The sequence below is a fragment of the Hydra vulgaris genome, chromosome 03 (assembly GCF_038396675.1).
Source record: "Hydra vulgaris chromosome 03, alternate assembly HydraT2T_AEP".
Classification (NCBI taxonomy): Eukaryota; Metazoa; Cnidaria; class Hydrozoa; order Anthoathecata; family Hydridae; genus Hydra; species Hydra vulgaris.
The window spans coordinates 68105001-68122035 of record NC_088922.1 but is presented as its reverse complement, the minus strand read 5'-3'; the positions used below and the strand labels follow the sequence as shown (position 1 = coordinate 68122035).

The following is a 17035-nucleotide window of genomic DNA, read 5'->3' as shown; positions in this document are numbered from 1 at the left end:
AAGATGAGGTTGGGGAAGAGATGAGGTTGCAATTGTAATTTGTATAATGTTAAAAAAAAACTTTCATATAATTTTTCATTTTAATTTTTTTTCAAAAGAAGGATAGGGAGGAGAAACAAGGACTAATGTGAATTTCCAAATAAGTGTCTGATAAAAATAGATAGCACCTCTTATCAAGAATGAAGGTTACTATTATTATTGCTAGTAGCCTTATAAGGTACTTAAAATCCTTCAGCATATAACATAAACCCTATTCTATATTTATATGTAAACTTTATATACCTTCTATGTCCTGTTATAATGAGACGCAACTTGTCGCCAGAATCGTGCATTTCTGTAATTTGAACAAATGTTCCAATATTATATATTTCATCAAGACTTTGGATAGTTTCTTTGTCACTAAAATAAAATAACTTTTAACAGAAAAACGAAAGTTTATCATTGAAAATATTTAAAATATATATATATATATATATATATATATGTTATAAATTAATATAATAAAAATATTTCATGAAAATTATATAAAATATACAATATTTTTATAAATATATAATAAAATATAAAGCAATTATGTTATATTAAAAAATACATAATAAATTTTACATAATATAAATTATTATAATAAGAATATTATCAAGTTCGATAATATTTTTATAGTTGATAGTTGAGAGAGTTTCATTTCTTAACAATTTAACTTGGGAGATTATTATTTTGTTTCTTAATTTTGCTAAAGCATTTGATTTTATTGATCATAAAAAATTAAAATTAGATGCTGTTGCTTTTAAATCAAAATGATTAAACTCGTTAATAAACTAGTGCTGGGGATTTTTCAACAACAGAAGAGAGATATTAGGAGAGTTTCTAATTTTCCTATCATTATCTATAACCTTCCTATATTTATGAGAATGAATCAGAATGGGAAGTAGTCATAAGTTGTGTACAACAAGGATCAGTTCTAAGGCTAATATTATTCGTAGCATATATTATTTATATCTCCAACTAAATCAACCTGTAAGCTTTTTGCTGATGATAAAATTTATTATTAAAAAAAAAAATTTGTGGAATGTTTGATAATATTTATGAAAATTTATGAAAATGTTCTTGAATTTTTTCACAAATGAAATGAAATTTTCTTAAATAAATATTTATGAAAATTGATTGATAGTAATGAAGGAGTGTAACAATTAGTTATTACTTAAAAAGTTTTATTTTTTAGACGAATTTTGCGAGTCTTAGATTGTCAAAGAGAAATGAAAAATGAGATTAATATTATTGAGCTTCAACAAGATAGAGACTTATTAATAGAATGGTCAAACAAGAGTTGATTAAATTCAATTAGCAAAAATATGTGTGAAATATAATGCGAATTTACAATGAATAATACAGCTTCAGAATGTACAATTCATATGATGCGGAATAAAAACATATAAATATTGCAGCAAATAAAGCAAGTTAAAAACTAGACAAGATCAAGCATGCTTTTAAATATTTTGATGAAAAAAGACAACTCTTATTTATTACACTTAGTCTAAATTTGAAATATCCAGCTCCTATCTAGAATCTGTATTGGCAGTCTGATAAAGATAAACTAGAGTGTCCAACAACTAATAAAATTGAATGTTTGGGAGAATATAGTCATAAAAAGAGATTTAAAAAGTTTTGTTTAGTATTGCTAGAGAACAGGAGAAAAGAAGGGCAACCTGAACCAAATGTTTAAACATTTTAAAGGATATGATGTAAATTTTTACTGAACAGAATTGTAAAATAACAGCCATAAACTAATAGACCATTATATAAAACTAATAAAACTAATAATAATAGACCACTATATAAAACCAAAAAATAAAAATTAGGAGACAATTAATAGTAAATATGAAACGTAACTTTTTCATCAATAGAATTGTAAAGGACTAGAACAATCTTGAACAAGCAACAACAGATGCAGTGTTATTATCAATTCAAAAGCAAATTGAATGAGTTTTTTTAACTTTTTAACTTTAACTATTATTTAGGTTTGTAATAGCTAGTAACAAAGGCTATGTTGGAGTTTGCAACTATAGAATCAAACTCATCACTCTTGAATGAGTGTACAACACTATTCTAATAAATTTTATTCTATTCTAAACATAATATAATTATATATGAAAATAAAAATTATAAATGAAATGAATTTTTTTTAAATTAACAAGCATAACCTAAAAAATAAAACTCATAATAACCTGTCATCTTTACGAAGAAATGCACCAGCATAAGGTTGGGCAAGTTTCACCTTTTTTCGTATCAAGTCAACAAGCCATTTATCAGTGACCTATATAAAAAAATAATTTCTTGTTATTGAGCAGAACCATATTTTTATCTCATTAATAATAATCTACACAAAAACACAAATACAAAAAAAGTAAAAAAAAAAAATTAATAAAATTTAACATACTGCACACCTCAACTAGTTTGACAAACTTTGGAAAAACAGGATTTCGATAGAGCGGAAGAATAGGAACTGTTGGGTAGTTCTCTGGTACAGCAATTTGTGCAAGTGCACCAAAAGGAGGAACATCATTTGGATCATTTAATACTGCATGTCGTAAGGTTCCTTTTTTTTCATCTTCTCCATCATCTTCATTATTTGGATTTTCATTACTTTGTTCTCCATTCGAATTGCTTGATGAACTGAATACATTGGATAATTTTGGAATAAATTTGAAACAAATTTTACAATGGTATCAAGTCAAACTTGAGCAATATCAAGTCTAATTAAATTCAAAAAGGGCATAATAAACAAAAAAAAAAAATAAACAAAAAAAATAAACAACGTTCCTTAAAATAATAAAAGGAGGATAAAATTTCAGAGAAACTATTATTTACTATTATTATTTACTTGATATTACATAAAAAATTCTTGATAAAATTTATTTGTTAAAGACAAAACTTGTTTAATTAAGCAATAAAGTTCACACTTTATTAAAAGTACTAACATAATTTGTACATAAAAGCTAGTTTTTTTTAATAACTCATTGGTCATTGTGTTTAAATTAGAATCTGGCTACTGTACAAACAATGTAAAGTTTTAACTTTATAGTTGAAGTTTAATGTTTTAAACCAACAAAATCAAATCAAGAAATACTAAAACTTTAAATTGTTCTTTAAGTTAACAGTGTAATGTTTAAAACTTTATAATAAAACTTTATTGTATTTTAAAAGTGTATTATTCAATATTTATAAGTAAATTTATTTTAACAAAATCCTTTCAGCAAATAACTTAAATCAAACTTTTGTGTTACATAGCTTAGTATAAAGACCTATTTTTAACAACAAGAAAACATAAAATACAAACTTATCTTAAACAAGTTCAGTACTAAAAAAAAATCATTAAATCAAACAATTTTAAAACTGTTAATAAAAACAGTATATTATAAAAACAACTATAATTAAGTTAATGGATCAAAACAGTAATAAAGAGAAGAAATAAAGAAAAAGAAAAGAAATAAAGGAGGAAAAAAAACTAAATTAATAAAAAAACAAACATACACAATCAGGCGCAACCAATAAATACAAAGTTAGGAAGTTTAAAGAACTTCTTCTTTAAACATATTGTTTAGCAGATATCAGTTTCAAAATATTTTCAACAAAATAATGCTGAGTAATAAATAAAAAAATTTTAAAACTGCGGACAACACCTATATTTGCTATACATTTGATGAAATATGAGTGCATAATCAGATTTATTAACATGATATTTTTGTTTAATGGGAGCGACCATACTGGATAATTTTCATCATAAGGGCTGTTAAATTAAACATGTAACATTTTTTCACTCAAATTAAAAAAAAACATATGAAATAACATATAATTAATTCATACAACATATAAAAGGTAAGCTACTTTAATGCCTCCAATAACTTTCCTGACAAACTATATTTTATTATCCATTGTTAGAGCTAAAGGTGTAAAATTAAAATAGTTGGAACTCCTCTAGACTTTAAGGAATTTCAAAGTCTATATATCATACTAGATAAACAGTTCATGCTTGACTTTCCACTTCATATGGCTGGTTATCTTTCTTTCTTTGATACAATATGGTTTGTAAAAACCTCTTCATCATTGGGAGCAATTGAGTATTAAGGCTAGTTGGCAAATAGTCTGATGCCTGATCCCCTGACCTTATACTTTTGTCTTTCTTTACCTTTAACTTAAGTGGTTAATTTTGTGAACTATTTTTCAGACAATCCTTACCACTTACCTTCAATCAATCCTAACCACTTACCCTCAATCAATCCTAACCACTTACCTTCAATCAATCTTAACCACTTATCTTCAATCAGTCCTAACCACTTACCTTTAATCAATCCTAACCACTTACCTTCAATCAATCTTAACCACTTACCTTCAATCAAACCTAACCACTTAAATTCAATCAATCTTAACCACTTACCAGAGACAAGGCACAAATCTTTGATTTGAGCCTTGTCTCTGGCTCTCGTATGTGCACAGTTTCTTTTTGTTCTCTTTCATATGCTTTTGATCATGCTATGAATTCAGACACATTTAGGCATGGAAGCCGGAGTTGTTAACAAAGTCAAAAATAGCTAGGCCAAGGCCACATGTTCTAAAACCAAAACCAAAACCAAGGCCAAAAGTTTCAAGGCCAAGGCCAAGAGTTTCAAGACCAAAGCCATAGCTAAGAGTTTCAAATTCAAGGCCTACACAAACATTTTTAAAGCTAAAGACTTAAATTTTGGCCTTACATTAAGGCCAATTATAACAAAACAGCAGGTAGCAAGTGCTGTGACAATAAAACTACATGCTGTGAAACTATACCAAGGTCATGCGAAGAACTGCACAAAGTCAGTAAGAAAATATATTTGGAGATATATATGAAAGCCGAAAACCAAAATACATAAATACAAAGATTTAAAACTTTTAATTATTTTTTTTTTAAATGTATTTTTGTGGTTAATGCTAACAACTAATATTAACATCTTTTACTTAAAAATATGTTGATGTTAGTTGTTAGTATTAACTCAAAAGCATTAACTATAAGTCAAAAGCATTAACTATAAGTCAAAAGCATTAACTATCACTAAATAGCCTTTAAGACTTTATTACATTTAAGAAACATCAAAGTTTCAAGTAACAAATCAGACATACGAGCTCTATGAGGGCGCATTATCAATCCACTCTGACAAAAGATATGCTTGACAGGAGCTGGCATTGCAGGGACACAGAAATACTTGTTTCCAATTTTTGAATATGGTTTTATTAAGGAAAACTCTTTTTGATTAAATTATAGTGATTTACTCGTTCAAGATAGTTTGTCAAAACTATTTTTTTTTAAAACATGATTCATTCTATAACTAGCAAAAAGACTTTCTTTTTTTTTTTTTTTGGTAAAGGGTTTTTAAATCTGAGGTGTAACATTATTTTAGTAGATGTCAAAGTGGTTTCTGGTGTTGTTCTTGAGCAAATCTTTGATAGTTCAGTGATCAAACTATCAAAGAAGGATAATTTAACTATTGCTTATTGGTTCAGAGTTGAATTTTATAATTAAAATAATAAAAAAATTTATATTATAAAGACATTAATAACAACTTTTATGAACTGATTTGAATAAGTTAAATAAAAACAGTATAAATAAATACTTTATAATAAATTATAATTAATTATAATAACAACTATTTTGATTCAAAAAACCTTTACAATTCTGTTTTTAGTTTCAATAAAAATTTATTTGTTTAAATCTTTTTTCAATTTTAAAATGTGTTAACTGATAAAAAATGTTAAAACAAATCATGTGACAATATATATATTCTATCCTTTATATCTGATCTTATTACATTACCCAGAAAAAAATAATAACAAAAAGATTCAATTGCATGTTAGTTGTAGTGTTCGATTTCGCTTTCCTTCCAAGAAAATAGAAATTTTTAAAATAATCTATCCTTTTAAAATAAAAAATAAATTGTTTCATACAATTTATTTTTTATTATAAAAACATTTATACAATTTATATGACATAAAAAAAGTTAGTTTTTAATGAGTTACCAACCTTCTGGAAAGTGAAAATGGATTAAATTTAATCTATTTCCAATTTCCGAAAAGTGGAAAGTATTTAAAAATTAATCACTTTCTTTAGATTTTTACATGACATTAAATTTATAGTATTGCTATTAACTAAATTTGACCTTACTTCCCTACACTTTCCAATCACTTCCCATTGGAAAGTTAAAAAAATTTTTTTAGCTTCAAATGCGCAAATTTTTTTTTTTTTTTTTCAAATTCATCTTTCCAAGGCCCAGAAGGCTACTACAGATGAGGAGGCTACTTAGTTGTTGTTAACCCTCTCTCAACTCTATAACTCCGAAACACGAACCTTGCCGAACAAGGCCGCTGCAAGGAGAAACAAATTGATAGTTTAAATAGTTCAGTTATAACAAATATATGCCGAACAAGGCCGCTGATATAGAACAGTTATAACAAATATATGTCGAACAAGGCCGCTGCGTCGCTGAATAGAACAGTTATAACAAGGTCGCTGAATAGAACAGTTCGCTGAATAGAACAGTTTTATGTTTGCTGAATAGAACAGTTATAACAAGGCTGCTAAATAGAACAGTTATAACAAATATATGCCGAACAAGGCCGCTGCGCGGAGAAACAAGTTGAAATAAGTTTAAATAGTTCAGTTATAAGTATAATAGATACTTATCTTTGCGTAACGTCTTTGCGTAATCAAGCCAGCTCATTTAACAAACAGTAGTTCTTAATTTTACATTAAAACTTTTTTTTTTCTTTGAAATTAATAAACTGGGACAGGTTTTACTAAGCTCCGGGTGGTTGGAAATCGATAAAATAGATATAAATTGAATAAATTTTAAATATCTTTTTTAAAAAAAAAACTTTTTTAAATTATTTTTTAAAATATACTCTCAAAATATGTTTGAGTATTTACAATTATAAATAAAGATCAGAATTTAATGACTTTCCAATGGAAAATGGTTGGAAAGTGTAGGAAGTCGAATTTAAATAATAGTGATATTATAATTTTATTACAGTGTAAAAACTAAACTAAACTGATTAATTTTTAAATACTTTCCACTTTTAAGAAATTGGAAATAGATTGAATTCAATCTATTTCCACTTCCTGGAAGGTTGGTAACTCATTAAAAACTAACTTTTTTTATGTCATATAAATTGGATAAATGTTTTTATAATGAAAAATAAATTGTATGAAACAATTTATTTTTCATTATAAAAGGATGGATTATTTTCAAAATTTCCACTTTCTTTGAAGGAAAGCGAAATCGAACACTACTACTTTCTAACATGCAATTGAATCTTTTTGTTATTATTTTTCTCTAATGTAATAAGATCAGATATAAAGGATAAAATATATATATTGTCACATGATTTGTTTTAACATTTTTTATTAGTTAACACATTTCAACTGAACTTCCCAAAAAGTTAAAAAAAAATTTTTTTTTTTTGCCTTCAAACAATAAGGTATAGTTAAATAAACATTTTTCAATATAAGTACATTTAATTTACGAACACTTTCCATATCAGAGTAAACTACTTTCCGAAACTGGTTAGAAAATGAAATTGAACACCCCTATTAGATAGATGCAGCAAGGAAAGAGCCATTGCTCATGACATATCAAGCCCATTAGATAAAACCTGGCATGCAGGTCTTCTCAATAAGGTCTCTCTCCATAAAATGCATCTTGAAAAGTTTGCAATATCATTGAAACTTTCTTTTCTAATCATAATAAACTTTTCCATTATTTTCTGCAATGCCGCAAAGTTCTTTACTTGTTCCCATACTTTCTCATCTTCATTAAAAGTCTTACTGACATTGTTGCTTTATAAGTGACAAAAGTATTTGTTTATGATACAACCATATATTCAAGTTTTGATAAAAAAAATCAGGGTACTAATAGCTAGTGAATTTTAACACAAACAAACTTTTTTTTAACTCAAAAAAGTTTCTGCTAATATTGCAATAATGTATATTCTATATTTTTTTCATTCATTTTTATTTCCATTCATTCTATACTTTACTGAGTTTTCTATATATACTTCTATATATATTTATAATTTTATAAAATCTTCTAGCTAACATTTTTTCTGATTATCTTTCATTATTAACCACACCTAAAAAACATATATCCAGTCTTTTGCAAAATTCGCATTCATTCATTCATATTGTTCATTCTTCTATTAAGAAGATTCTAGTGATCTAAATAATTATCTTTAGTTTTGTTCTATCTTAGGTTTTGTTCTGCTTAGCTTTATGAATGACAATCTATTGCTGGCTGATAAGGATAATATATGCTGGTGGATAATGGTGAGACATTCTCCCCCTGTCTCTTTTTACATTGAGACATGACAGTGCAAAACTTTCTGTTTTTATATATTGCGATGTGACAGCGCCCCTCTCTTTATTTATAAAAACTAAAAAATTCTGGACCAACAAAACTTTATATAACTAAATAAATTACTCTCCACCTTTTTGTAAATACTTACCAAGTAATATTCAAATATCCCTGAAACTTATTTGAAATTACTAAAGGTAGAGTTCAAAACAAAAGTTTTTCAAACACCTAAATTGACTGAATAAAAATGCAAAAAGGAAAATTCTTAAAATAAAAATACCTTCCAGTTTTTTTTCGTAAACCTCTTGGAACTGCTAGGACAGATCTAAGAGTGATATAACATAATATATATTACATTAGACACATACCCACACAAACCACTAATAATAAATAAATGCAAAAAAAAATTTTGATTGCTGTTTTAACTTTTGTGCACCTGTTTTTATGAAGGACATTAAGACTCAACAAACGAGATCTGCAAATATGGTGAACAGAGTTTTTGCTAACAATAACAGGTGTTCTGCAGCTATGTAATGTATACTGGAAAAATTGTCTAGTTACCACTCTGAACATTTTTATTCATACTATAAACATCAAAAAAAGTTTTTGGATTTAAAATAAGAAAACTATAAACATTTAACTAATATCATGATAGATCATGATTCATAATGCTATGGCAATATATTGGCTTAAAAAAATTATAAAAAAACAGTTGAAGATATAGAAAAACAGAGTTTATATACAAAACAAAAAACAACTGAGGTTAAGTACAAAACAAAAAAACACTTATAGACACTTTACATGTACAAAATAAAAAAAACAATTAAGAATTTGTACAGAATAAAAACAAAACAAATTAGGACAACTACAGCAAAAAAAAAAAAAAACAACTGAGGATGTAAAAAAAACAACTAAAATGGTTTTACAATTATATTTTGATAACTCAAAAATGTACAAATTGAATTTTAAATATCTTTTTTAAAAAAAAAACTTTTTTAAATTATTTTTTAAAATATACTCTCAAAATATGTTTGAGTATTTACAATTATAAATAAAGATCAGAAAAAAATATATAACTAGTAAAAAATATATAAATTATAAAACTCTTTGCTAGCCCAATTAGCATTTAGAGGTTCTAAAAGTTTCTGAAAGAAATGAAAGTTTTCAAAACAATCTAGTAGAAAAGAATTTAATAACGATGCAAGTTTTGTGCAGATGATACCGTGTAATGCATAGTAGCAGAAGGATTTGATGTAAAAATGATTTGTTGCTGTGGTTGAGAAGATTGCTGTTGTACTGAAGCTTGCTGCTGTGAGGAAGGCTGGTGATGAGTAAACCACTGCTAATTAAAAAAAGTAAATATAAATAAATTAAAAACTTCTAAAATATATAATAAATATTTTATAGATAATAGAAAATACTTATTATAACTAATTATTTCTATTACTAATCTCCTTTAAAATCTTTCTGTTTAACATTCTTTACTACTGTTACATTTTACATATCCTAACATTTAATTCTTGTAATCTTTCTGTTTAACATTCTTTACTACTGTTACATTTTACATATCCTAACATTTAATTCTTGTAATCTTTCTGTTTAACATTCTTTACTACTGTTACATTTTACATATCCTAACATTTAATTCTTGTAATATTTCTATATTACATATTATTTTTTCTAAATAACTTTTTTTTCATGTGTATAATACTCTTTTTTAACTACTTAATATTCTTTCCAAGTAAAACTACCATTGTTTACTTAAATCAACATTGACGCAGTGGTAGTTTTAATTTTTAGAGCAGTTGTTTTAATTCTTCTTTTTAACCATTTTATTCAGCATTGCATATGTGAAGCTGTATGCACTGCAATGCATTTTATGCTACATTTTAACAAGCTTTAGAATTATAAATAATCATTTGTATTTCTTTTTCTTTAATAATTTTCATTTTGAATGTTAAAATGAATATTATTCAACAAAAACAATTTTTTGCTTTTAATACTGAAATAGATAGAACCCTAATAGGACTCTATTTTATTATTGAAAGCATTTTAGTCTAAAACTAAAAACAATAAATTCTTGTTTTAGTATTACTGTAATTAAGAGCACTAGTATCGCTTATAATAAACTGTTCATACTAATCAATAAAAGACATTAGTCACTACTTCAGAAACTCACTAGAAGGAAACTTAAAACAAAATAACTTTTTTATATTTCTTTCTAAAATGTCTCTGAATGTACTATGTGATTGATCAGGTTTAAAAATAAAGATGATTTGAAGGAGCAAATGAGAAAAAAACTAAAATAAAAACTGGACTAAAATAAAAATTACCTGATTTGGTTGTTGTCCTGGCTGCATGACTCTTACTCTTTTTGCATCGTTGGTATTTCCACCTGTACTGACTCTAGCTAAACTACTTTTATTTGATTTCGTATCATTATCATCTTCAGCTATAAAATCTCTCTTGGGGTAAGGAATTGGTAAACCACAAAAGACATCTCTTGTAGGAAGTGGTTCTTCAGAAAAATAAGGATCTTTAAGTGCAACATCAGAAGATATTCTTTTTAAGGGATCAATTGTAAGAAGTTTTGTAAGAAGTTGAAAAGATTTACAGTCAGCTTTAACTTTGTGCTTTTCCATGTACCGAACCAATGAACTACATCCATAATTTGCTTTTTTGAAGTCTTTCATCAAAGTTAAATGTTCAGGCATTTTGGTAATATCAGGCCAATCTTTTTCTAAATAATATATATTCAATCAAAAATCATTTAATTTAATTATTCATTAATTTTTATTTTTAGTTTAGTGTTTAATTTAGTATTTTTTTTTTTTTTTAGTTTAATGGCCATGGTTACACATGGTTGTGGAACCAATTTGCAATTGGTTGCAATTATTCTGCATAGTTATGATACATCTTTACAACAAGCGCTTTTCTCGATTTTTTTTTTTATAAATTTTATATTTTTAAGTTATTAAATTTATTTATTGCTTAAAAAAAATTTGGCACAATCTTTGAGCAGTTATTTTGGCACAATGTTTGAGCAAACTTATCTTTGAGCAAACTTTGAGCAATCTTTGAGCAAACTTATAAGTTATATAGGCACAATCTTTGAGCAAACTTATCGAATTACCCAGCCACACTTTCTATGTTCATTTTTTCCACTAATAAATAAAGCATTTGCAATTCAAGTGTGAAAGAATTTGTCACAAATTTAGAAACTGAGAATTTGTCATTGATGATGAGTCATTCTTTACATTTAAACAAATAAAAATTCTGATGCGCAATTGTTACTCAGACCAAAAAATGCACCGAAAAATGCAAAATATAAGCACAAAAGCAAATTAGAAAAAAAAATTGGATTACACTTAGTCAACAGCTATAAAGTATTGACAATGAAATCAGCATTATAATCAGCCATATTAAAATCAGCCAATTATAACTAGTTTTTTTGTGCATAATAAGACATTGAAAAAATGATATTTTGCTCAAGTTTTTTGATACACTAAGTTTTACTAAAAAATGGTCTTTTAAACTAAACATTGAGTGTATCTTTATTTCAGTCTTGTTGAGTCATCGCATTTACAACAATTTCCTGCTGAGTCATCACAATTACAAGATATTTGCACTGAGTCATCATATTTACAACAATTTCCTACTAAAAAATATATTTTATCAGTAAATAAGACATTTACTGACTAAATGTTTTTCTTTATTAAGAGTCACTCACAGACTCTTAATAAAAAAAATCTTTTGAGTTGAGAATATGAGTATTTGTTTCATCTTATGCTTAAAAGTGTGCACATAACTTTTGTTTTGTGTGTGGTAATGCAACATTTTTCACACAAAAAAGTTATCCTACTTTAGTGGTTAGCAGACTAATCTCTGGAATGTAAAAATGAAGAATTAGATCATACTCTAGTATGGTCTCAGAAAAAAAGGAATGTTAGCAGAGAAACTGCAATGTTAGCAGACTTACTGCTGAACTGTGGTAAAAATGCCTCAGATGGAGAGTATGAATTTTTGTTATCTTCGCTTCCAACAAGGCTGCAAGCAACCATTATTAGAGGAAGTAACTAAAAGAGAAAGGATGAAGTTTAAAAAGCAAGATAACAATTGACAAAAAACTTAAAAGATTGCAATTATATAAATCATGAAAACAAGATGAAGGTATCAAATTACAAAGAATTGATGTTAAAGGAAAAAAACTAAACGAATAAGTTTTTAGAGCACTTAGGAACAGTCACAGAAAAAGGATGAGACTTAATTGAATGATGAGTAACACGAGAATGAATTTGGTAGATGGCACAAAAGACACTAGCTCTTTAGAGCAGCACCCTTTATAGTACTTGTAGGAAAAAAAAGAGAAACAACTTTATGATGATGTGATAACGGCTGGAGGTTGGCTGCATGTTTACAATACATTTTTGCACCTTGTCTAAAGAGAAAGGGCATCATTGGAAGATCTGCCCCAGATATGGCAACAGTATTCCATACAAGGACGGATTTGAGATTTATAGAGATAGAGAATAGAATCCAGAGTAAGAAAGTGTAGAGCACGATAAATGGATGCAACCTTTACAGATGCTAATTTTGCAATGGATTTGATATATGGTTTCCAAGAAAGATTGGAAATAAAAGTTAAACATCCTAAATTGGAAACAATGTATTATAAATACATCTGCGCCAGCCTAATAGATGAAGAAGGGGTGCAAGGCTGGTCCACAGGTAGAATGTTTACCTTATAAGTCTTTGCCTAGGAGGCCTTCTACAAGACAGCAGCTGGATGCTTTTAACATTTCCCCACAATGAGTATTTTTATCAAGACATATATATATATATATATATATATATATATATATATATATATATATATATATATATATATATATATATATTATATATATATATATATATGCCATATGGCAATTACAGAGCAATATTTCTCAAAAGTAAAAAAATATATTGCTTACGATTCTGTATTATTTGTTCATTGAACTATTTTTTTAAATATTACTGCTTGCATTTATTTTGTGTGTATGTTTTTTTTTCACCTTTAAATTTAAGTATTAAAATACCTTGTGGGAATCCCATTACTGAAAATATCCTATCTAATTGATCATGGTTATAAGGAGTAGATGTTTTTATATCTTCTTGTCTACAATGAAAGATGGGCTCTGATGTAAGAAGTTCAGCAAAAATACAACCAATCGCCCATATATCTAAAAAAAAATTCTTGTTAAAAACTCTAATAAATATTTATGGATATTTTTCTAGACTATAAATTAAATTTTATTCAAGAAAAGTCAGCACTGGATCAAAAAACTAATTATTACAGTATTTTAATTGTTGACATGTTGTTGAGAAAATTTTGAAAAAATATACTTTTTCTAGATAACAAATCCGATGTGGCACTAAAATAATCTGCTGCCAGGGGGTTCAGTACATACGACAACTATTTTATGGCCTGCTACTGCAAAGGAGTACCACAAAATATTATATATATTATTTTAATATATATGTGTGAATTTATACATATATATATATATATATATATATATATATATATATATATATATATATATATATATATATATATATAATTTATACATATATATATATATATATATATATATATATATATATATATATATATACATATATATATATATATACACCAGGGGCTATTTTAGACTGTTTTTGACAGCCCCGACCATATTTGGACTGCCCAAATTGAGGACCTTTTTTTATCTTTTTTTATTAAATGGCAAATATTGTTTTTTTGCATAAAAAAGCCTACATTTGGCAATATTTCTGCTAAATTTTGCCACGACGGTGCTGTACTGCTGCCAAAATTTTTTTCCTAGAACTGCCCTTGTACACATATATATACACATATATATATATATATATATATATATATATATATATATATATATATATATATATATATATATATATATATATATATATACATATATATATATATATATATATATAATAATAATAATAATAATAATAATATATATTATATTATATATATATTTTATATTATATATATTATTCTTTTAATATATATATGAATGTATGTATATGTATATATATAAATTTTCATTAATCTCCCTTTTTTTTTTTTCTTTTTCAGAAATATTAAAATGCACATTTAAGGAACTAAAGCACACAAAATATATACTTAAACTGACTAGTTTCACATTGATATTGATTTCATTACAAAAATATTTTACCAATTGCTTTTGTATAATGTCGAGCACCAAGAAGTAGTTCTGGAGCTCTGTACCAAAAAGTGACAACAACTGGATCAAGATCAGCAAGTGGTTTCAGAGGAGCATTAAACAATCTGGCAAAACCCATATCAGCTAAATATATAATTCTAAATATTTTTTATTAATCCTCTAAATAAATAAAAAAAAATTTAAAAAAAGAGGCAAAACTTAAAAACATAAAAATTAATGAAATTGTGTTAACATGATGAATCTGTAATAGATACCAATTTTAACAGTCCCTCTTTCAAATCCATCACCCATTACAAGAATGTTTGCTGGTTTCTAAAAGCAATATTTTTGTGTATTCATTTTGTTCACAAAAATAATACTTTACACTCTACATCAACAATTAATAAAGACAACTCCAATTAAAAAAGGACAACATACATTTAAAAAGTAATTATTAGGTCTTGCAAACAATAAAAAAATGTTTAATGCATCAGCTTAATGTGATTTGTGATGTCATTAAATTCTTTTTACTTGCATTTTTTATTTAAAAACTTTTTTAAACTACAAGAATTTGCTAAATTACTGAAAAGCCATTTTATTTAAGAACTAACCCAAAAAAAAATTTTTTTTTTTTTTCCATTCTGAGGCCTTTTATTGTTGTATGCATACTTTTTATTTTTTAGTGTATTTTTTGTTTTATTTATTTTTTGTTTCGTGATATATTTTTTGTTTATCTTAGTTCATATTAGTATTTATATAACAATTTATTTTTTTCTTATTATTGTTAGTACTGTTTAGGTGCATTGTCTGTCTTATTTTAAAGATTCCTCTATTAATCTTTATTTTTTTCTTGACAACTGTCAAAATATGCTTTGTTTGAAAAATAATTCTCCTTTATTCTAATGTACTTCATTTCTTCCCTCAGGCGTTCACTGCTCGTGTGTGACCATTCGGCAAATTTTATATATGTGAGAATTATATATATCCCAAAGTTTATAAATAAATTACTGAAAAGCCATTTTATTTGAGAACTAACTCAAAAAAAAATATTTGTATTTAACTAATTAAACGCCTTGTGTTGAACTTTAAAAAGAAAATTTTTACTTCAAAATTCGCTAGTAAATACTATATATCTGCATGTTTTTTACTTCTTGTTAAATATATGTGAAACTTAGTAATATTTGAGATAATGGAAAAATCTTTTTTTTTTTAAAAAAAATAAATAAAGAAAACTTTAAAAATGTGATGCATTACTTAGTTTGAATACTTTCTATTTAACAAATAAAAAATTTTACTTTACTTTATGATATTAAAAAGCTGTTCTTACTGCTGCAAAAACTCTTATTTATCTAGTTTTTTTTCTCGAACATCAGTTCATTGGAATTCCTTTCCTTCATCTTGCTTTCCTGATTCATAGAATTTGCAATCTTTTGATTCGTATGTCAATCCTTATCTTGTTCTTTACAAATGTATGTATCTTTACTATGTACTTTTACAATCTTAATCTTTTACTTTCTTAAAGTATTTCCTAAATAATTTCTTACTTAAAACTTCTTGTGCAGAACTTTTAACAAATAAAAAATTAAAACTTGATGATATTTATTAACTTATAAAAATTTTTTCATAAAAACTTTTTCAATTTTATCTGATTTTATTTTATTTGTAAATAACAAACATATTTTACATAAATGTTTTACAAACTTTTGTAACAAAGAATCTGCAGTTTTTAAAAGAATAATTAATATATATATATAAAAAAATAAAAAGATATCTTTACACATATTTAAACACTTTAAATACAATTTAAAACTAAAAATACAAAACTTAAATGTGTAGAGAAAATAGAATAGCCCTTTACCATAAGTGGTAATCCTGTACATAAAATGTGTTACATATAATGCTTTATCACAATTTAAGCTTTGTGATACTACATCTCTATGTAGTATCACAAAACTTGATGACTAAAGGAGAACTCAACTTAACTCTTTAGTCATATCTATGTAGAGATGACTAAAGAAGAACTTGACTTGTGGAAAAGATAAAAAAATTTAAATTAGTACTTTAGCGTGTGAAATTAGAAAAAAAAATGTCTGCAATTTATTGCCAACATTAAACTATTTTTGGACAGCATCAGGTTGGTACAAAATTTTTAACACAAAGGTTTCACCATAACAACATAGAAAAAAGTCAGCTGAAAATTGCAGACCTCCGATACAAGAAAATGCCAGTTGTTAGGTAGGAATTGCCAGATTTCAACCTCAATTCCGAGGGCTGGTATTTTATTAATTGATAAAAATATACACAAAAAGAAATTTTAAAAGACTAAAATTTATCTATATTTGAAAAAAGTCTACAAAAATTACCAGATCTCTATGAAGCACCCAATTTGCATGCAAATAATGTATCCCATCAAGTATTTGATAAAGAAGA

The 17035-nt window shown here is 26.0% G+C and overlaps 2 protein-coding genes across 4 annotated transcripts in view; both read right to left on the bottom strand.

Moving 5' to 3' along the window:
• LOC100213990 (lon protease homolog, mitochondrial) overlaps positions 1–8978 on the bottom strand; it is a 63380-nt gene extending 54402 nt beyond the window's left edge. Inside the window, exons 1-5 of the mRNA XM_065794070.1 lie at positions 8809–8978; positions 8653–8697; positions 2442–2670; positions 2223–2311; positions 283–399 (exon numbers count right to left, since the gene is read on the bottom strand). Coding sequence (XP_065650142.1) covers positions 283–399; positions 2223–2311; positions 2442–2670; positions 8653–8697; positions 8809–8945 — 617 coding nt within the window. The 5' untranslated portion in view covers positions 8946–8978. The remainder of the gene's footprint in view (positions 1–282; positions 400–2222; positions 2312–2441; positions 2671–8652; positions 8698–8808) is intronic.
• Positions 8979–9289: 311 nt separating this feature from the next.
• LOC100205702 (cyclin-dependent kinase 8) overlaps positions 9290–17035 on the bottom strand; it is a 27525-nt gene continuing 19779 nt past the window's right edge. Inside the window, exons 5-10 of one of the 3 annotated variants that reach the window (XM_065794073.1) lie at positions 16969–17035; positions 14881–14938; positions 14618–14749; positions 13451–13594; positions 10706–11112; positions 9290–9711 (exon numbers count right to left, since the gene is read on the bottom strand). The exon at positions 16969–17035 is cut by the window's right edge and continues 74 nt beyond it. In XM_065794073.1, coding sequence (XP_065650145.1) covers positions 9562–9711; positions 10706–11112; positions 13451–13594; positions 14618–14749; positions 14881–14938; positions 16969–17035 — 958 coding nt within the window. In that variant the 3' untranslated portion in view covers positions 9290–9561. Of the gene's footprint in view, positions 9715–10705; positions 11113–13450; positions 13595–14617; positions 14750–14880; positions 14939–16968 lie in introns of all 3 variants that reach the window. The other 2 variants (XM_065794071.1, XM_065794074.1) reach the window with 2 other exon arrangements.